Genomic DNA, 23,167 nt, shown 5'->3' on the forward strand with positions numbered 1-23,167 from the left:
TTAAGAAAAAATCTTAAAGAACAAACAATTTTCATTTAGTAAGTACAGAACAAATTGCAATTAATCTACGCAACGCCAGGGGAGGTTACTAAAATGTTTCATCACAGAAAAGAACTTTTCACGGTGCACCGTCATCTTCTGAAAATATAATTTTTGTGGGTGTTTCGCAGGTACGTAATATATTTATGGTTTTCCAAGCATATAGTTATTGTCATTCACTTACTGCAACATATATGATAAATTGAAAGTATATATTTGCACAAAATATAAACGGTATTTGTTTTCTTTAATACCTTAACGGGACAAAGTCAAGGAAATATTTGTATTGGTTCTTTATCTTACATCTGTTTCAACAGGTCTAGGATTTCATGATATTTATGGACTGTCAGTAAATTTATGGATAGTCTATAAATTTAAAGATTTTTCAGTCCATAAATTCACAGACACTTGGGGTTTGGAGCTCAAAACGCCTTTAAAATCCAAATAAAATGCATATTTGTCAATCCCAGCACATGTACTGATCATATATATCAAAAAAACTTAATATAAGCCGTTTTGAAAAAAAATCATATTTCAACATCTATAATAATACGTGTATTATTATAGTTGTTGAAATATGATTTTGTTTCAAAACGGCATATATTAAGTTTTTTTGATATATATAATCAGTACATGTCCTGGGATTGACAAATATGCATTATATTTGGATTTTAAAGGCGTTTTGAGCTCCAAACCCCAAGTATCTGTGCATAAATTTACAGATCCTCAATGTTAAATTTGCTGTTTTTAGTTTTATACTAAAATCCGCAGCTTAAAACAAGTTGTTATATTGATTGCTTCTATTAACAAAGGTAGTGAGAAAAGTTTCATCTTTGTATGATGACTGGGTTTGAAATTTTTGTTAAAAGTGAAAATTGAAAGTCATCAAATTGTTCTGAATCTTATCATACTGTTACATTTAATCATATAATCAGTAAATTTATTCTTATTAAACTGCGGTTTTTAATTTTAATACAACTTATACTCTTTTCGCATTTAATGTCTATAAATTTACAGATAGAAAAATCTGTAAAATTATAGATGGTCCATAAATTTACAGACTGTCCGTAAATATCATGAAATCCTAGACCTGTTCAATGTCAATATGTAGTCCAACTAATTGTACTGCGCGACGAGATATTGTGTTATTTTCGTGTCTGGGCAATATCTCGCCTCTACATTAAAGCGAGATTCTGCCCCAAAACGAAAATATCTGAGAATCAAGCTTTGGCATGTCAATATATTTTGATTATGTCATTATGGAGGTAAGAATTTGACCAGCTAGGATAGAAAAAGAAAGTACTTGAATTTTAAGCCTTTTTGTGGTGGGAATGGATGCATAAATTATTCTATTCAATGTATATACATGTAATTGGTTTGGGCTAAAATGACTAATTTCTGAATCACATAAGTGGAGGGAATGATCTGTCACTTCTGTGTTTTTATGTTAAAATAGAATTTATTGGTGTAAAGGCATTTTCGGAAAATAATTTACCACTTCTTTGTGCCTTAAGAATGGCACTTTTTCAAGGAATATGCTATTTTCATGTAGAATACCCCACCATTCACTGAAGATGGGACTTTTGGATTGTCTTAAGTATGCAGCTAAATGCTAATAAATATGCTGAAGTATTTGATTACAGAATTAAGCGATGTCTGGCAAGAAATTGTTGAACACGGTTGAGAAGTGTGTTGATGAGAATTTGGAGGGTCTTGTAACAATTAACCCTGGTTTGAGACTTATTAAGGATTCTAGGGTTGTAGTAAGAGCTGACATAGAAAGTGTGAAGACAGCTGGAAAAGTTGCTCTACTATGTGGGGGAGGATCTGGTCACGAGCCTGCACATGCTGGTAAATACATCTATTTGTATACAAAGTTATAATAATATAAAATGACTTTTTTTAATTCTCAAATATAATATGACTGTTTTTGATTCTCAAAGGCACATTAAAAAGCATTTCTAAAGCGTAACAGGCCTTTAAATTATATTTATATGCTGTGAATGTCATCAACTTTATATGTTATTTTACTTTAAGGAAAGTTCTTATATCCTTTTTATTAGCTTTGATTCATTAATAGGACCGGGACCATAGCAAAATTTCCATCTGATTATTTGTACTTACATCTGATTCTGGCTTTCATTTTCACTTTATGTTGGGTTTTTTTCCTGATAATACCCATCAGTGATTTTACCTTTGTTTATATAGGATATGTTGGAAGTGGAATGCTGAGTTGTGCTGTAGCAGGCTCTGTTTTTACATCACCTCCACCCCAGGATATACTCACTGGCCTTAGAATGATAACCAAAAATAATCCAGGTATATAATATTTCATAATTTAAGTTTTAATACAGTTTGTATGGAAGTTATATATCTGTATTTCCTTGGATGAGGGTAAACTAAAATTATGTCTGTCATGTGTACTGTTCAGATGTGCACATGCTATGGATCAAGAAAACTTGTTGTTTTAGGGTAAAAATAAATGCTTATATGTAACATATACACTAAGTGCTATTTTGGAGGCTTTCAAAACAGAAATTGTGTGTTGTCTGACACAAAAAAGTGATACTCATATATAACTCAAAAGATGTGATGTCTGACACAAACGATGTGTTGTACATGTATTATTGTATAACACATCAGGTGCAAAGATTAGTTGTGTAACACAAAAGATGAGTCGTCTAGCAAAGATGTGATGTCTTATTCAAAAGATATGATGTCAGTTTCAGAATATTATAAAGTAAATTGTACACAATGCTCAATTTTATGCTCACTTAAATGTTTTTGGTAAACAAAATAATAGTTAACAGGTTTGTCCTTCTATACTCCATTAACAATTGCATACTTTCTCATAAAGCATTTTCTAATAATGACCAATTAATGTGACAATTATATGTTACCTGGCATGAACTATTTTGTGGGGTGTTAAGCCAGTTGGATCAATATCAAGGCCACTGAGGTTAAGATATGTTTTCCTCCTTTTCAGCATATCTTAGATGTTTGGTATATAGATTCCTTGCAAGAACATTTACATTTAGATAGGGCAGAGTTTGATTGGGTTATGGTCATGGTCAGTGAGACTAAAAATAGTTGTTTTTTTTCTACTTTTTCTCATAAAACCTTCATTTTAACAAAATCTTACTTTTTTTATCTGGGACTGTTTGAATTTAATGAAAGATCCTGGCCTTGTCCTTACCGCCAAAGAAAAGAATCAAAGCTGCATATTAAAGGGACTCCACTGAGATTTTTTGACATGATGGAACTAGAAATAATTTTACTTGATTAATGTTCCATAGACCAATAACTTCTATGCAAAATTTCAGATCATTTGCTCACATCTTTTTTCCAGAGTAATTATTATAATTGTGAACATGTGTAAAATGACCCAAAATTGAAAAGCATCTTGTGATGAGTAAAACAGGTAATTTCTGTTTAAAGTAACTTCCTCAGGCTAGGTTAAATCACTTAATTTGAACATTTTGGATGAGTCAACACATCTTGACCCCCCTATTTGTGTAATTACTAAGAACTTGTGATATGTTGTATTATCATAATGCTGTATATAGATATGTTTTAGATTTATTATGCTTTTCAAGGTGGATGTTTAGTAATGGTTCCTAACTACACTGGGGACAGGCTGAATTTTGGGATAGGTATGGAGCGGGGAAAGCATGAAGGTTTGAAAATATCTGCTGTAACAATTGGAGAGGACTGTGCAACATCATCTCAAGATAAATCAGCAGGGAGGCGGGGTCTTTGTGGAATGTTCTTGCTTATTAAGGTGAAAAGAGCTAGATTGTAACGTTCCCTCAAGAAGCATGAATCCTCCATTTATACGGAAAATGTCTAGTGCCATACTGGTGGTGGCCTATAACCTAGTTTTACCATCTTGGCTAAAGTATAGTGTACCTTACCACATTTTCCTTCAAGTGGGTAAAGAAAAATAATGAAACATGCTTTCCCTTAACCTGCTGTCCTTTATTCTGTCCACTTAGAATTTCATTTAATACTGAATCATTGTCTTATATTAACTCTGTCAACCTTGTATTTTACCATGAAATAATCCATTTAATACATCACTGGGATGTCAGCTGTACCTTGAATGTATTGAAAATAGAACTATTTTTCTCTCATAGCGGGAACTCTTGTAATCATTAAAAATTATACCGGGGATCGGATCAACTTTGGTTTAGCTCTAGAGCGAGCAAAGGCTGAGGGAATGTCATGTGACATTGTTGTGGTGGGAGAAGACTCGGCTCTAACATCACATGATAAAACAGCTGGTAGAAGGGGACTTGGTGGTACTGTATTTATACATAAGGTTAGTCATATAGAGTGAACCGTTCCCCTTTATGCTAGCTGTAATGTTTTCCCTACCAGTTTGCTTGTCCCTACCTTAGCCTTGCTAGTCAATTCTACATTACTTGTGTCTTTTTAAGTGTCATACTTTGTATGTGAGCATAAGATAAATTTACAATATTAAGATGATAGTTTTATTTGCATACAGGTTTGAGGTTAAAGTAATTTGATTAAGATATAAATAGATAAAGTGCCAATTTTGTTAGATGACATGAAACTTTAAATTTCAGAGGAGATAAAACTCAATAGAACACAAAATTAAAATCATTGAGATAATATGAATAAATGGTATATGTTGGAAACTTTATGTATATTTGAAATCAAGGGGAAATGAGATAATATACCATTACTGCTATTTTAAAGTTAAGATCAAAATTAAAAAATAAAGATTTCGGTGTCAATATCATGTTTGTTATGTATTTGTATGCCCCTACCATGAAATGTATGGAGGGCGTTCGTTGCCAAAATTCCAGACATGTAAAGTGTTCCTTTGAAAATGCTAGCATTTTTGATTGCATTCGTGTACAGCAAATAATATGCCTCTTAATCCAATCTTTTAATTGAAAGCGCCAGCTTTTAAATAACAAGTTTAATTGTAGATAACTGACTTAACATGGAAAACAGCAATAAATTTACAAGTTCGTATCTTCCATTGCATATAATACATAAGCATGTTTGCACACTTATAGTCTGAGATATATAAATAAAATGTAAAACTCGAACCCAGAAAATAGACTTTAAGAAAACGTGTTTCCAGTTGTAGAACTACAAGAGTACGTTTACACAGTAACATGTTTAAAATCACAAAAGTAGATTTACAAAGTTAAACGATTTTAAGTCATGCATGACGCCCCGCCCCTCTTTGGGTATTTGGAAACTTCTGTTACGGAACTGTTACGGAAATGTACGGACATGTATAAAACCCGGCGCTTCTCTCCTATTTCTCAAAATAAGTGAAGGAACACACGGCGTCCCTTCTAACTTTTTCATTTTTATAAAAAATAAATAATTTTGGTATCAAATGAAAGATCCATAAGCTTTCTATTTGTTACAAAATTTATCATTTTTTCCTCTGAAAATCACACTCTCAAATTCGGTAAGAAAAACACGGCGTCCCCTCCAAACTTTTCCTTTTAATTTTGTAATCAATTTTGATAATTTTGGATTGAAATAAAACTGTGCTTCATAAGTGTTAAGTCTATAATTATATAATGCATAAAAATAAAAATGAATTAAGGAGAAGTATTAAAATTTTCTTTTTAAAGTTTACCATGTTACTTTCTGAAAACCACACTCTGAAATTCAGTAGGAAAAACACGGCACCCCCTACTTACTATTTCATTTTCTAGATCAATTTTAAAATGTTGGTGTCAAATAAAAGAATCCTTTATGAACTGTCTAGTGATGCCTTAAAAAATAAAATTACGTAGAAGTATTAAACAATTTTGTTTCAAATTTATCGTTGTTTTTTTTCTCTCTCTCCTTTAAAACTACACTCATATATTCGTCAAGAAAATCAATTAGATACTTTATAAATTAATCAATTTTCAAAATAGAAAATGAACATAAAATGAAAGTTAGCACCATAAGCTTCAAGTATATTAAAAAAGTATTTATTAACACTGAACATACCTTATTTAAGATTGTACATATGTGCTTTAGATAAGTACCTTCTTGATTTCGGAAAGAAAATCTCGGTGACCGCTTTAAAATCCTATTTTTCAAATACTCACATAGTTTTTGTTTCAAATGAAATTTGTGCCAATATTAGATTATGAATAAAATTACTCGCTTGTTTTTCGTCCAAAATTTCCAAATCGCCGATGTTTCTCAGAAAAACACGAGGTTTAATAAAAAGTTAGTGCATAAGTTATCTTAATCATTTTGTATTAAATAAATGGTAAAATCAGCAATTTTCAAGTGATGTAGCTAGTGAAAAATTTTTTGTAACTAATGCAACAAAAATATGTTGGAAGAATGCGGCGTGTTTTCCTTCAGGTTTATTTAGAAAAGAGGTGAGACGCCGGGTTTTATACCTGTCCGCAAAAGTTCATAACTACTCAAAGATGGGCGGGGCGTCATGCATGACTTAAAATCGTTTAACCTTGTTTATCTACTTTTGTCATTTTAAACATATTAGGGCCTTCTGTGTAAACTTACTCTTGTAGTTCTACAACTGGAACCATGCTTTCTTAAACTCTATTTTCAGTATTCGAGTTTTACATTTCATTTGTATATTTCAGGTACAGATAGATATATTTAAGTGTGCATAATTTGCATATGCATTGTATGCACTGGACGATACAAACTTGTAAGTTCGTTGTTGTTTTCCATGTTAGGTAAGTTGTTACGGTCTTTGTTACATAAAGGCGGGAACCTTCAATGAAAAGATTGGATTAACAGGCATACTATGTGCTATGCACGGGTACAATAAAAATGGTAGGCATACAAATTCGCATTCTCAAAAGTAATTTGTAAAAGGAATACTTTACATGTCTGGAATTTTGGCAAAAAACGCCCTCCATAGAAATGGGGTAGGGCAACTATCTTTTTTATACCCTGTCTTATAAATATATATGGAGTAAGCGAGTTAAACCCCTTTTTAACTTAGAATATTTATAAAAATTGGTTCACTATTTTGTTTTATTTTGCAAATTGAAGTTTTATGTTTTATTGTTTTAACTTTTGACTTTGAATAGCACTAGCAGAGAAATACATATTTCATTTGTAAACTGATCATATTGCATGCCATTCAAGATTTCACTTTCCATCAATACTTACTATACAATGTACATGACATTTTCCCTCATTATTGCTTTGCATATACATTTATGTTAAAACAGAAAGTTTGTATATTGACATGCTAGTTGATATGTATGCCTTTTGGTGCTTACAATTTTCTTACAGGTTAGTGCCTATGATCTCATATCTTCATCTGCCAACAGGTGCTAGGATAAACTTTTAAGTGATATAATATGTATGACAAGACCTGATGCTGGTTTATTGTGAAAAGGATATTTTAGGTGCAACATCTGAAGTTATGACAAACATGTACTATGTATTGAACATTGGTTGCTTTGAACATTGTGTTAGACTGTAAGAGATACTTAATTACTTATAGCAATGCTTTATATAGCCACCGCCAACCCAATCCGGCTCCTTAATTACTTGTATAATTTGAGCATTTCAAGGTGGTTTAGCTGGTATGAAAGTCATAGAAAGTAATAATATTAGATTAGTTCATTTAGTTCATGTAAATAAATGTTCTGATTTGTTCCACAATTTCTTCCTGGTATTTAGGTATATATACATGTGTATATATAGCCTATAGTAGTCAAAATGTTAAACATGCAATACTTAAATGTTGTTAATTTGAATTTTTAAGTAACAAATTTAACCATGATTTCAATTGATTATGAATGTCATGTAACCATTCTGTGCCATGGGAATTACTGTCAAATGTTATGTCATAATTGCCAAGACCCTTTGTGCCATTATTCAATTAGTGAACCGATTATCACCTTTTGACTCTACCTGTGTATTAACCTTTTAGTCTTACTATTCTAAATATAATGGGTTTTTACTTGCCATAGTGTTGGTTTTATATTTGGTTAATGTATTGCATGTAACTAGATCTCAATATCCACTAAAGTTTTAGTTCACTTGAAACTTCTCACATGTCTTTGCCTTTGGGATCATAGTCTCAATAACATCTTAACCTATCTTAGAATTTTTTCTTTGTGTAATTTAGTACATGGATATGATTTCACTAAATTTCACTTTTTCAGAATGTCATCTTTTCATGGTTTATATGAACAATTATAACCCTTGTTTAAGGTACAGGTGTTTGGCGTGTGATTGGTCACTACCCTCAAACCCCTCTATAACCCCCAATCTATCCTAAACAATCTAAATTGCAGTGATTTTTCATATTACATGCGTTTAAATATTATATACATATTATTGTGATTACATTTCTTTAATTAAATAAAAACAGTAAAACAAAACACATGAAAAAATGCTGCAGTTTAGTTGCAGGTAGTGACCAATCAAATTAGGCCAGACACTGGTACTTTAAAATAACAGTCAAGGAAGATCAAATCATATTGGTATGTTTCTATAAAAGCAGATTTTTGTTCAAGCATGTATGATTAATTCTTTAAAGATAACAACAACATTTAACTTTAAGTTAATTGCATATGTTATTGTTTTATAGATAGCAGGTGCACTGGCTGAAGAGGGTAAAAGTCTAGATGAGGTCACAAAGCTCTCTCAACAAGCAATTGATAATATGGGTAAGAACTTAAGTTACGTCATGAGATTTTCACATTATTACTATCCTTTCTTGTTCAAACCACCTGTAGTTTATATAGCCACCTACTGAAACAAAAGTCATATTGCATAGTGTCTCTATACTGAAAGTTTAGTTTAATCTAAGGTCAATCAAATGTTAGGCATGTCAACTGAATGTCTATTCAATGGAATTCTAGGTTAAGTTTGAACATATTTATTATAGCTGGATTATGAAGACAATCTGTAGATTTTATATAAATTAACAAGTACATTTACTGATGTTATATACTAGTAAAGAAGCATGGGTTACATTTCTTATGTTAACAGGCAGTTACCTTAATAACTATGCCACCTGTCTCCTGTATTTATTATTTGCCTTATTGATTCAGTGGTTATTTATATTTTCACTTATTGATTCCTGTATAGTATATTCTCTTGGAAGATTAATGTTAACAAACCTTTTAATTTTCGTAACCCATGTTTTCATTGGCAGTTCAGTTTGTTGTTTCTTTCATGTTATCCAGTGAGGTTTTCAGTTGAAATAAACACACCTTGATTTTCTTGATATATGAGACTATAAATGTATTATAGACATGTTAACATTGATATATTACAGGTACAATAGGGTTAGCTCTAGGAGCATGCTCAACACCTGGATCTAGTGGTCCTCTATTTACTGTCCAGTCAGATGAGATGGAGCTTGGACTAGGTTAGTGTTTTACAAATGAATATTAAGTCTTGAAATGCCAACAATATAAAGCCAGGCCAGTCTACATTTTCAGTGTGACTTGCATCTTTACCATTGTTCAAATTTTGCATTTTGATATTGAAGTCCTTCAGTCATGAGAAAAGTATGTTGTATAAATTCAGCAGGTTAAGGGAGATACAATTCATTAATCTAGTTGTGACACTGGAAATATTTCAGGCTAATGTAGCTGTAAATATGGCAAGCCTTTTTAACGCCCATTGGGTAGGGTAGTTACCCTTAGGACGAATATTATGATCCAAACTGCAACTCATGACAAATACTTTAAATCTGATTTTAATGGTTTAGGAGAAGTATAATGACAAGATTTTTTTGATATTTTCAGGGCTACATGGTGAAGCGGGAGTCAAAAGGATCAAAGTAAGTAAAACAAATACCACCAGAGTATCCCTTATTTCAGCTATATTTGCCAATGAGTTTGTAATGTAGAGTGTAGGTAAAGTAATGGATAACAGAATATTGATAAAATAATAAGAAGTTTCTGGTTATATTATGATCAGAATCATTTATTTTCTGTTGAATACATACATACATAATCATACAAATATAAAGTCATACTGGTACATACAACTCTTTATCATGCTAAATATTAAACCAGTAATATCCCTATTTCACATTTGGGCAAAACCATTCATCATTTTATGGAAAACTTCATATACTGACCGAATAGTATGATACAGTAAATGTGTATAATATTATTGTTTATAGTTAATGACTTCGAAGGAGACTGTGAAGGTAATGATAGATCATATGAGAAATCCTGAAAACAGCACACATCTTCCTATCAAAACAGGTATGTTTTACTGTTTATGCAAGTTTGAAATAGGTTAATGGTATATATTGTAAGATGGGACAAAAAACAATTATTTTCTGGCATTTGAATCATTTTATCAAATGTAACTTGATGTTAAATATGTTAGAGATAAATAAAGTGCCATTATCTGAACATACTGATATTTATTTGATGTTGGAACATTAAATGCTAATTTGATATATTTGGGTAAAGCAATATTCGATATAGAAACTATTGGTACTGTGTATTTAGCAATAACATAAGATTGAAGTGTTTAATGAAATTCATATATCAGTAAATGGACATTTATGCACAGTTGACAGGGTAGCATGTAATAGTAATTGAACATAGATATATACAGGAGACAGTGCACTATATACATGTTTAAGTAAAAAAAACAAAAAAAAAACATTGTTTTTTATAATTATATACAGGTGACAGGGTAGCATGTATGATCAATAACCTAGGAGGTATGTCAGTATTAGAGATGAATGTGATTGCCAAGGACACCATCCAGTATCTAGGTAAATTGTCATCATTTGTTGTTTTACTCACTTGTTTACATTTAGAGAAATTTGAACACATCACGCTATGGATATATGATACAATAATTGATTCCTTTAATGTAAAGTGCTTGTCAAGTCCAAATGAGAAAAAAAGGTGTTGACATGATGTAAGGTCCTGCTTAAAACATGCAGTGATATATGGTAGAACAAGACTTTATCAGTTGGAATTACCTCTGATCAGATTTAGAGGGTCTCTGTTGGACAGTGATTAAGATCTCTAACTTTGAATTTCTTGCATCTCATAGATGTGGGTTAGAATCCTGTCAGTGCCTGGAAAGTTGCAACAGAACCTCTTTAGCATCTTTATAGTAGCAACTTGAATTCGGACAAACAGACACTTATCTCATTTCAAAGGGAAGAAACTCTTGGAGCTATGATTCTTGATAGAAGACAAGAGTTGTCCCTTTTAAGTTCAGAGTGCCTGTCAACATCATTAGTCATTAGGACATTATACTTTGGTACAATAATTTCAGCAAGTAAAGTTGTTCTGTTACTTTATGTAATAATGTTACTTATATGATATCATTTCTGACATTGAAAAATATTATAATGGGTTTTATCTTTGTATTTTACAGAGGGTGATCTTGGCTTGAAAGTTGACAGGGCATATTGTAGTACATATGTAACATCATTAGAGATGGCCGGTATCTCTATATCATTGCTACATCTTAATGATACATTTACAAGATGTTTAGGTATGTAATCATAATAGAGTTTAAGTGGATCTTGAACTTTTATTTGACTCCAGTGTAACCGACATTGAGTAACATTAAACTATCCAGCTTAATGAATTTTAAAAACAGATCTTTCTTTATTCTTAATGTTGTATTTTCATCTAAATAAGATTTCTGACCAGGTTTTGCAGTTGAAAAGAGCTAATTTTGAATATGTGTGGAGGATTTAATAAATGAGTTATCATGGCTGTTTCGTGCCATGTCATATTTTTGCTCTGAGAAGTACTAGGCAATAACTTGATAATACGACAAAGTCACCACCTTTGTTGTGTTTCTATCTTTCACATTGCGGGACAAGAAAAAAACATAAAAATACAGCAAAGTGATAACTTTGTCTTATTTTCGCCCTATTGGCCGCCATGGGAAAATACAACAATGTCACCACTTTGTCATACCCTCATTATGGGCTCATGTCATCTGGCGTCCTGCGAAGCGAAAACATGACAAAGTAGTCTTTGGTGCTTCACAGAACGAAAATATAACATATCACAAATCAGCCACCATATTGAGTAGATATTATCATATAACCTAATTGAATATAAGGGAATATTCTCCATTTTTACAGATGCACCAACTACAGCTCCAGCATGGTTGGTGCCATTGCTAGGACCAGGACAGACAGACAGACAAACACCAGAACCAATGACACCTATAGGTGGACCAAATGCTGAAGGACAACAAATCAAAGGGGCTAGTATTTCTAAAGGTCAGTTCAAACACTTGTTATCTATGGTTGATACAAGTGCCTTTTAGAGTTTTAGTGTTTAGTGTCAATTTGATATTTATTTCACACAAAAAAAGATGAAGAGCTAAATGTGTATTGTACAGACTTAAATTGAATTAAAGCGCGCTAATGATAGCGTTACACTATAGGCGTATAAATGAAAAATGACTCTTTTTAACAGTTTACAGTTCTTATTATATATATGTAATAAATAGAATATTATATTCTTGTAGATTCAATACAAAATTAATTGAACAGTCATTCAGTATCCTCTACAGTCAAACGTGTATTAAGCGACCGCGCAAGGGAAACGCCCAAAACTGTCGCTTAATGAAACGGTCTCTTAAGACAGTCAGCATGATATAAAAGTCAAAATTTATAAATAACATCTTTCTTATGCGGTGGTAATGTTCTTCAACTTCATTTTTATATAAATGTCGAATAATTAGTACGCTCCGATAATCTAAATGGATGCAAATGTAAAAAATAACTTTCTGATATTTATTAACAAAACAGTTTTGATCCATTACTGAATGTTTGACATTTTTTCCAGAATTTTTTAACTTCTCCGTTGTTTTTCCTTGTCTCCAACACGAAAACCCTATTAATGAAGATGTTTTCTGTTGTGCATTTTTAGCTCACCTGTCACAAAGTGACAGGGTGAGCTTTTGTGATCGCTTTTCGTCCGGCGTCCGTCCGTCCGTAAACTTTTACTTTAAATGACATCTCCTCATAAACCACTAAGCCAATTTCATCCAAACTTCACAGGAATGTTCCTTTGGTGGTCACCTTTAAAAATTGTTCAAAGAATTTAATTCCATGCAGAACTCTGGTTGCCATGGCAACCGAAAGAAAAAAACTTTAAATATCTTCTTTTAAAAAACCATAAGAGCTAGAGCTTAGATATTTGGCATGAAACATCTTCTAGTGAGTGTCTACCAAGATTGTTCAAATAAAAGCCCTGGGGTCAAAATTGGCCCCGCCCCGGGGGGTCATTGATTTTCCCTATATGCATATAGTAAAAACTTAAAAAATCTTTTAAAGAACTCAAAGAGCTATGGCTAAGATATTGAGCATCAAACATGTTCTAATAGGTGTCTACCAAGTTTGTTCAAATAAAAGCCCTGGGGTCAAAATTGGCCCCGCCCCAGGGGGTCATTGATTTTCCCTATATGCATATAGTAAAAACTTAAAAAATCTTCTTTTAAAGAACTAAAAGAGTTAGAGCTAAGATATTTAGCATGAAACATGTTCTAATAAGTGTCTACCAAATTTGTTCAAATAAAAGCCCTGGGGTCAAAATTGGCCCCGCCCTGGGGGGTCATTGATTTTCCCTATATGCATATAGTAAAAACTTAAAAAATCTTCTTTTAAAGAACTCAAAGAGCTATGGCTAAGATATTTAGCATCAAACATGTTCTAATAGGTGTCTACCAAGTTTGTTCAAATAAAAGCCCTGGGGTTAAAATTGGCACCGCCCCGGGGGTCATTGATTTTCCTTATATGTGTATAGCAAAAACTTAAAAAATCTTCTTTGAAAAAACCCAAATAGCTAGAGTTAAGATATTAAACATGAAACATCTTTTAGTGAGTGTCTACAAAGTTTGTTCAAATAAAAGACCTGGGGTCAAAATTTGCCCCGCCCTGGGGGTCATTGATTTTCTTTATATGTGTATAGCAAAAACTTAAAAAATCTTCTTTGAAAAAACCCAAATAGCTAGAGTTTAGATATTAAGCATGAAACATCTTCTAGTAAGTGTCTACAAAGTTTGTTCAAATAAAAGCCCTGGCCCGGCCCCAGGGGTGTCATTGTTTTTAACTATATGTGTATAGTAAAAACTTTAAAAAAATCTTCTTTTAAAAAGCCCAATGAGCTAGAGCTTAGATGTTTAGCATGGAACATCTTCTTATGGGTGTCTACCAAGTTTGTTTCATTTGAAATAAACAAACTACATCTAGTTGTTACGATTAATTTAATTCCTGATCAAGTTCAAGGTCAATTCAATGCAGTCTAAATGTCAACAAACGAAGTGTATACACCATCTCAGAAGGGGCGGAGCGTTGCATTGTTTATCAGATATTATTGGATAATACACGTCATGTGTATACTTGACTTCATTTGCATACGCTAAAACGGTTTGAGAAATAGAGTTTTTCAGATGAATATTTGTTGTGTTTTGATTGTTGACACTTGTGACATTACGAGGTGGCGTTCTCTAAAACACAATTACTTGACAGGTAAAAGTGGTTGTTTAATGAAAAGATTGATCTCATTTAGGTGACTAATTAGCGGTTGTGGTCGCGTTGAGCAAAAGTCGCTTAATACATTTAAGATATAGAGAGAAAATGATCGTAGAATTTAAAGTGGTCGTTTAAGACAAAAGTCGCTTAATACACTTGGTCGCATGGGCAAGTTAGACTGTATTTATATTACAGATGAAGGAGAAAGAATATATGATATGATATTGAAGGCATGTGTTTATATTACAGATGAAGGAGAAAGAATATATGATATGATATTGAAGGCATGTGTTTTATATTACAGATGAAGGTGAAATGATATATGATATGATAATGAAGGCACGTGTTTTATATTACAGATGAAGGAGATAGAATATATGATATGATAATGAAGGCATGTGTTTATATTACAGATGAAGGAGATAGAATATATGATATGATATTGAAGGCATGTGTTTATATTACAGATGAAGGAGATAGAATATATGATATGATAATGAAGGCATGTGTTTTATATTACAGATGAAGGAGATAGAATATATGATATGATATTGAAGGCACGTGTTTTATATTACAGATGAAGGAGATAGAATATATGATATGATATTGAAGGCATGTGTTTATATTACAGATGAAGGAGATAGAATATATGATATGATATTGAAGGCATGTGTTTATATTACAGATGAAGGAGATAGAATATATATGATATGATAATGAAGGCATGTGTTTTATATTACAGATGAAGGAGATAGAATATATATGATATGATAATGAAGGCATGTGTTTATATTACAGATGAAGGAGATAGAATATATGATATGATATTGAAGGCATGTGTTTATATTACAGATGAAGGAGATAGAATATATGATATGATATTGAAGGCATGTGTTTATATTACAGATGAAGGAGATAGAATATATGATATGATATTGAAGGCATGTGAGAGACTAGAGGCAGCTAAGGAGATGTTGGATGGACTAGACAGTGAGAGTGGAGATGGTGATTGTGGTTCTACAATGTCACGTGGTGCTCAATGTAAGTTACCCCTAGTGATCTCTTAACCCATTCTATGTAATACACTTGTACTGTTTTATATTAAGAACTTACCTGTGTGAAGTTAAAGTGACTGCTTGTTAGGGCAAGCTGATCTTGATTTTGTTACTAGCATAGGTTTGTCATGATTTTCAGAAATCTGATAGTTAATGTATTCACATTGAGGATTTGATCAATTTATTTTATGAAGAGTAACATCTGAGTCTTATTAGGTTGAGATTGAGCTTATTGATGTTTAATAATAAAAAAAGACTCCCAAATAGAAGATTCATGTAAGTTCAAATCACAATGATAATTTGGCAGAATTAATCATTAGTCCCTCACATGTATTATTAGCTTAGGACTAGAACCTTCTCCAAAAGTATAAAATATCTTTATTCTGTTTTGATTGATAGATAGATATGTAAATAGTGAATCGCATACAAATTTGAATAAACGTAAATGATTGATAAAAAAGGCTTTTAGAAATACATGTATAATGAATAATTGATATGTTATTTTCAAAATCATACATAAACATACTCTAGAATTATTTTACTTTGTTCTAAGTAATGTTACAATAATGATGTATTAAGCACATATATATCTATATTTAAGGTATCAGAGAGAAACTTGGTAAGAAAGAAAATCCGGGACTTTCTGTCACTAATCCATTCCAACTGTCACTTGAACTTGCCAGTATTGTAGAGAGTGTAATGGGAGGATCCTCTGGAGGGGTATGTTAGTGTACCAGTGTTTAACTGGAATAATTTTGGTCCTCCTCGCCGGTACCGTGCCCTTTACCATTCCAGTGTAATCAGAAAATGTGTTAATTGCCACATGGAGCACCACCCATCATCTTTTTTGCCATTAAAGTGAAATCCTAACTGTTTCTTTTTGAATTAGGATGGATATTATTAGCTTGCGGAATGTTGGTGGTTCTACTCAGGTACCCGTTTGTGCCTGAAATAATGCACAGAAGGGCACCTCAGGTCTTTCTGCACCAGTAAAGCTGGAACGTCGCCATATGACATATACTGTGTCTGTATGATGTAAAACCAAATCAAACAAACAATTAGAAATGTATTCAATTCTAGTGTTTTTCAAAGCTTTACCCCATAATTACCATTAAAACAGTTAATTTCATGTTTTGACAAGTGAAGTGCATCTGCTTAAACTGCTGTGACATCATGTGCCTAATTCATTTTAAGTGTTACAACGGTATCATAGTGTTCTCCCTCAAAACATAGCTGATTATCTTAGATGTTTCTTATAGCATGTGTATTACAAAGTCAAGATGCAACAGTTAAACACAGTTTTATATAATAATAAATATAAGTTCATTTTTATTTGTACAATTTGCAGGAAATAGTTAGAACAACAGTACCTTAGGGGGCCATCCTGTATGGGGACATGAATTTTTAAATTCACAGACATTGATCTTTCGATACCTAATGCTACAAGTTTGACTCATGCAAGGGGTATTAAATTTGTTCAGTAAGTTTGTGAGGAAGCTGCATGTGTACATCTAGCTATCTTGAACTTGCTTGTCAAACACTGGCCTAAACCTATTCTATCATCCTTGTTTTGTATGGACACATTGTAAAACAGTAGACAGTTATACATATTTTTGTAATAGATTTGAATTGAATTTCATGGAAGCTCTTGTATATACTGCGAATTCACTTATATTTGTGGGCATGAAATTTCGTGGTTTTATCAAAACGGGCATTTCCGTGGGTTCTTAAATTCGTGGATTTTCATTTTTCTTGAAAAAAAAAAAAAACTAATGAAAAGTAATCTTAAAATTAACCGTCGCGCATTTTTACTTACCGCGTGATATCACACAGCGCTTGTCAATAATCTAATCCTTGCCTCTAGGCATAACATAAAGATAGCAGTTACTGCCGATAATTGACTGCAATTAACACATTTAGATGACATGATATGCAGCTCCATTGTACACACTGCCCCTGTGATTCGCCAATGTAAACATTGCATAATTTATACGACCCCTGACACGTTTAAAAGTTTACACCTTGAATCGGTCTTACTATATTTGACAGTAACTACACGCAACATCACATCGACTGTGTAAATTTACATGCATATAAAATAATATGAGTGAATAATACGAGATTGTGTGAATATATTAATAAGTCGGCAACGTCTTTGATGTTTACGGTATAGCAGTCGCACAATTACAGATTAAAATTTTAACTGGATCATTTAAAGACGACAAAATGATGTACAATTCATCCGTTTTAGCGATTGTTTATTATTTTTTGTGTACTTTACTAATGACATTAATATCAAAAATTTCTTTAATTCTATTAACAATTAATGAGAGCAAACTGACAATTTATATTAGCGCTTATTATTGCACTGGTTTCCCATTTTTACTCGATTATGTCAAGTATTCTGGATTACACAATCAAGTAGCCTACAACAATTAAGCAGTCTATACGACTGAAATTCAGGACATATAGTCGACTTTGCTTTCAATTTTCTTAAATATTGCAAACCTGAACTATTTATAGATTTAATCTGTCACTAACCTGGTTATCTGTATACCATCATAACACAATAATCGACGGAAAAGCGGCGACGCATGCATAGAATAGAGACATGATTAGAAGTAATAGTTGGGATAAAATTTCGTGGAATCTTAAATTCGTGGATTGACCTACCCACGAAAACCACGAAAATTCGTGCCCCACGAATAATAATGATTTTACAGTAGATGATATTTTATGTTTCAGATCTACAGTTTGTTTTTCACAGCAGCCTCAAGTCAGTTACAGAAAGAGGTTACAGTACAGTCCTGGTTACAGTCAATGGTGGCTGGTATAGCTGCCATACAAAGGTTGTATAGCCATATTGCCTCTGATACTTGATTCTTAGCTTGATTTATGTTAAAAGTGATACAACACTTTTCATTTTCTGATTGTTTTGCACAATAAAAATGACCTAGAAAATCAGTGATCTAAAATTGCACATAAGTTTTTCATATAGATTGTGAATCATTTTCATCAAATGTTATATAAGTCTAGAAAAAATATTTCCAGTCCTGTCATGTTAAAAAACTTCAGTGGAGTCCTTTTAAGAAATTATATCATTTTATATATAAAGTATGCACTATTTTAGGTATGGTGGTGCTGAGCCTGGTGATAGAACAATGGTATGTTTCAATACACTTCTATCTTAAAATAAATTACCATACATATTACACACTATTTCAAAAAGGATCCAGTGATGTACAAATAACTTTTCCTTATTCTGTTTAAATCACAGGAGAGCCATTTTAACATTTTAGTTAAAGAATAGGGAGAGCTATCATACTGGCATTGGTGTCTGTGTTGCCATCACAATTTGGTCAAGTTTTTACCTGCATGTTGGTATCTCCAAAACTGTTAAAGGGAAAGGGTTCAAACTTCAAACACTTGTCCTCTGTGATTATCAAACATGATCGGCACAGGTTCTATTAGTGAGTTTATTTTTTTACAAGTTATAAGTTATGCCTCTTTTCTCACAGTCAAGTTTTGCCACATCAAATAATCACACTTGTATTGACATTAAAATACATTTTATCTTTCTTGCTTGCAAACCAAATCAGATAATATTTCAAGTGATATTATGCCCATCCAAGGATAATATTATATAGTGAATGAACAGGTGAAAGTCAAAAAATAAATTCCATAATTCCTATAAATTTTTGATTTACTTTGCATGAACGATAACTCAAATTGCAAGGAAATTTCTATAAACATTTAATTTATAAAAAGAGTCAGTGTTTTATATTTTAGGCAGATTTATATCTTTATTATTATTATTTATTTTTATTCTAAACATTTTTCAATATCAACTGTTGGTCAATCACTGTTATAATGGTCAATCTTTGAAATATATAAACAATTCATCTCAACTTGACAATGAAAAATGAGCATAATGTCGCTTTCAGTAATGTGACTGTAACTACATAAGTAAAATATAAAGAAAAACATATTGGTTAAATGTGGATAGTAAAAAAAGACTGTTGTATGGTGTATAGTTTAATGTAGTTAATATAGCAGATTTTGTTTCCCACAAGGTAGATCTATCAAACACAGTTTTCAGTTCATATTAAGTATTGACTAAATGTCAAACACAGTGTTCATTCATACTGGCATTTCAGATCAACTGCTAAAACCAGGTGTACACAAGATAACAACAATCTAGTTCAAAGTGACTTTTTGTAAATGTTGATATTTTATCAAATATACCTTAACACCTATCTGTTTTTAAAGTCCTCACCTTGGGTTTGATCAGATATAAGTTAGTCAAGGTTTAAGCTATAATCTGACTATGTTGATCCTACTTGTTTTTGTCAGTTTTGAGTACTACAGTTAGGTTGACACCATCTTATATTTAACAGTTAGATGCACTATGGGCAGCAAAGGAAACTTTTCAAGGAAAGCTAGCAGATATGTCACCTGTAGAAGCTTTTAAAGAAGCTGTCAAGGTATGTCTATGTAAGAGATGAGAGTGATTTTATGTCTGATGTGGAAACATTAAAGATGGTAGTCTTATTGTTTGTCAATATTTCAGAGACTAAAAGCACTTTTCTGCTCATCCTGGCATCAGTATAACTTTTGGTAATTATATACGAGCGTACACCAAAGTAGAGCCACTGTAAGCTAGCTGGGTAGCTTCCTCACATGAAAGAATCCAAAGTTCCTGGCGGGATTTGAACCAAATTCAGTGAGGAGCAAGTGGTTTGAAGTCAACAACATTAACTTCCACTTGGTCACCGATGCCCCAATCAACTAGTTAAAGATATTCACTTGAAATTTTAATTCACGTTGTGATCAAAGGTATGATTATATGTAAAATTAATATAAGAGGATGATAATGTTGATATTACAAAAAAAATATTTTTTTATATTTTAGGCGGGAGAAAGTGCAGCAGAGAATACAAAGAGTTTGAAAGCTCGTGCAGGACGTGCTAGCTATGTCAGTGCTGATTTACTAACAAAACCTGACCCTGGTGCTATGGCTGTAGCTGTATGGTTGAGGGCTATACAAGATACACTTAATTGATTTATAATTGCTGTCATTATTATATAAGATCAGTCACTGATCACAACATTATACTTGCCATATCTTATATCACAGACTTTTTAGCTCACCTGTCACAAAGTGACAGGGTGAGCTTTTGTGATCGCTTTTCGTCCGGCGTCCGTCCGTCCGGCGTCCGTCCGTAAACTTTTACTTTAAATGACATCTCCTCATAAACCACTAAGCCAATTTCATCCAAACTTCACAGGAATGTTCCTTTGGTGGTCACCTTTAAAAATTGTTCAAAGAATTTAATTCCATGCAGAACTCTGGTTGCCATGGCAACCGAAAGAAAAAACTTTAAATATCTTCTTTTAAAAAACCATAAGAGCTAGAGCTAAGATATTTAGCATGAAACATGTTCTAATGGACGTCTACCAAGTTTGTTCAAATAAAAGCCCTGGGATCAAAATTGGCCCCGCCCCGGGGGGTCATTGATTTTCCCTATATGCATATAGTAAAAAATTAAAAAATCTTCTTTTAAAGAACCAAAAGAGTTAGAGCTAAGATATTTAGCATGAAACATGTTCTAATAAGTGTCTACCAAGTTTGTTCAAATAAAAGCCCTGGGGTCAAAATTGGCCCCGCCCCGGGGTGTCATTGATTTTCCCTATATGCATATAGTAAAAACTTAAAAAATCTTATTTTAAAGAACCCAAAGAGCTAGAGCTAAGATATTTAGCATGAAACATGTTCTAATGGATGTCTACCAAGTTTGTTCAAATAAAAGCCCTGGGGTAAAAATTGGTCCCGCCCCGGGGGGTCATTGATTTTCCCTATATGCATATAGTAAAAACTTAAAAAATCTTCTTTTAAAGAACTCAAAGAGCTATGGCTAAGATATTGAGCATCAAACATGTTCTAATAGGTGTCTACCAAGTTTGTTCAAATAAAAGCCCTGGGGTCAAAATTGGCCCCGCCCCAGGGGGTCATTGATTTTCCCTATATGCATATAGTAACTTAAAAAATCTTCTTTTAAAGAACTCAAAGAGCTATGGCTAAGATATTTAGCATGAAACATGTTCTAATAAGTGTCTACCAAGTTTGTTCAAATAAAAGGCCTGGGGTCAAAATTGGCCCCGCCCCGGGGGTCATTGATTTTCCCTATATGCATATAGTAAAAACTTGTTGGGGGTTGGGGGGGCCTATATACAGGTGAGCGACCTCAGGGCCATCATGGCCCTCTTGTTTCATATAGTTTTGTATCAGGGTATATTTATATATATCGTCCTTTTGTCATCCAATTTATTGCCGTCCTAGTCAGTTACAATTGCTAAAATTAAGGAAGAATTAGTCACAGTATTTCTTAATGTTATGACATTATTATACAATAATAATTTTTACCTTTCATATGTTTCCTTGTAAAATCTATTAAGTACTCTTAATCTTTTTACAGTCATTGGTTCATATTTTGCCAAGAACAGTAACTCTAGTCTATTGAGTTATGATTAATGGAATTTTAGTAATTTGAAATTTTGTAATTTATTGTTGTTGATTTTACATACATGTTATGTTAATTTTCAATCTGCCTTTGAAAATTTGCTTATTTTTCTATGCTGGAAAGCTTAAAATAATTATATGGTAGCCGTATACATTCAAAGTTTTGGGGTAATGAGTTAAATAGCATTACTGTGTTTTCTTGTTGGACTTTAATGTAACAACAAATTTACATTTAACTTCTTGAATATCTTAGCTATTATCATTATCAAAACAATAGAATGACGGTTATGTGTAGGGGTCTAATCCTAGTATTTTAACTGTTTATACAATCAGTACCAATTGTGTGGTTATTTGGTCAACCATTTAGATTAAATAAAATCTTGATAAAGTGTACAAAAACCTGTTTTTACATCTAATGTCAAATTTATTTATATTTTGTTTGGTGACTTTCTATAATTTTGGTTAACAGGAAACTATTGATCTTTACATAGTCAAATTTACATGTTAACTGCAATTATAACCAGAAATCCAAATTAATTATTGTCCCTCAATGTTAGATTAAACAGAATTCATTAAAACAGCTTATTTACCTATCTGAATGGATGAGAAAAGTTGTATGTATCAACATATCTTAATTGTGTTTGCTGCCAAATTCAGAAATAATATTCTTTAATTTGTCTTTGATTCAGACAATCATACCTTTTTGTATTAAATTTATTGTGATATGTCATCCATGTAGTGTGATGTATTTATTAGTCAGCATCATTATTCTTTGTTGTTTGTGCCAAAGTATGTCTTTCTTTATTTGGGTAACTACTGGTGCTTTAAGGTATACAAATGTAATTGGAAATTTTTAAATAATATATTTGATTTGTAAATAAAAATTATACATGAATCTATATAGTAGTTGTCTTTCGTTAGTTTTCATTTCTCATTGAAGTTTTATATATGTCTTACATAAATTTGGTCACGAGTTATTCTAATTAAAGTTATAGATGTTTTAAGAAATTAAGATAGCTTTTGTGAGTAAAAGGGTAACAACAGGTCCATAATTTATAACATTTTAATTGAAATACC

General features: G+C 32.3%; 1 protein-coding gene across 2 annotated transcripts; it reads left to right on the forward strand.

Moving 5' to 3' along the window:
- Nucleotides 1–31: 31 nt before the first annotated feature.
- On the forward strand, nt 32–22,668 carry LOC132740240 (triokinase/FMN cyclase-like). Of its 2 annotated transcripts, none has more exons than XM_060728105.1 (17): nt 32–170; nt 1,683–1,890; nt 2,248–2,358; nt 3,636–3,820; nt 8,615–8,693; nt 9,308–9,400; nt 9,783–9,817; nt 10,166–10,250; nt 10,685–10,774; nt 11,392–11,511; nt 12,116–12,256; nt 15,422–15,556; nt 16,172–16,290; nt 18,316–18,419; nt 18,701–18,734; nt 19,968–20,054; nt 20,483–22,668. In XM_060728105.1, the coding sequence occupies exons 2-17, from the start codon at nt 1,692–1,694 to the stop codon at nt 20,630–20,632; spliced, it is 1,767 nt and encodes a 588-aa protein (XP_060584088.1). In that variant the 5' UTR covers nt 32–170; nt 1,683–1,691; the 3' UTR covers nt 20,633–22,668. The 2 variants fall into 2 exon arrangements, with proteins under 2 accessions (XP_060584088.1, XP_060584086.1); XM_060728103.1 differs by lacking the exon at nt 3,636–3,820 and adding an exon at nt 4,176–4,360 and having other exon boundaries at nt 34–170.
- The last annotated feature ends 499 nt before the right edge of the window (nt 22,669–23,167 follow it).

Source organism: Ruditapes philippinarum, unplaced genomic scaffold, assembly GCF_026571515.1.
Source record: "Ruditapes philippinarum isolate M1 unplaced genomic scaffold, ASM2657151v2 ctg2342_1_1_1_1, whole genome shotgun sequence".
Lineage (NCBI taxonomy): Eukaryota > Metazoa > Mollusca > Bivalvia > Venerida > Veneridae > Ruditapes > Ruditapes philippinarum.

Coding starts and splice junctions, on each gene's coding strand:
- LOC132740240 (XM_060728105.1), top strand. CDS start 1,692: ATGTCTGGCAAGAAATTGTTGAACACGGTTGAGAAGTGTGTTGATGAG. Junction 3,821..8,614: donor GAATGTTCTTGCTTATTAAG/GTGAAAAGAGCT, acceptor ATTGTTTTATAG/ATAGCAGGTGCACTGGCTGA. Junction 9,818..10,165: donor CGGGAGTCAAAAGGATCAAA/GTAAGTAAAACA, acceptor TATTGTTTATAG/TTAATGACTTCGAAGGAGAC.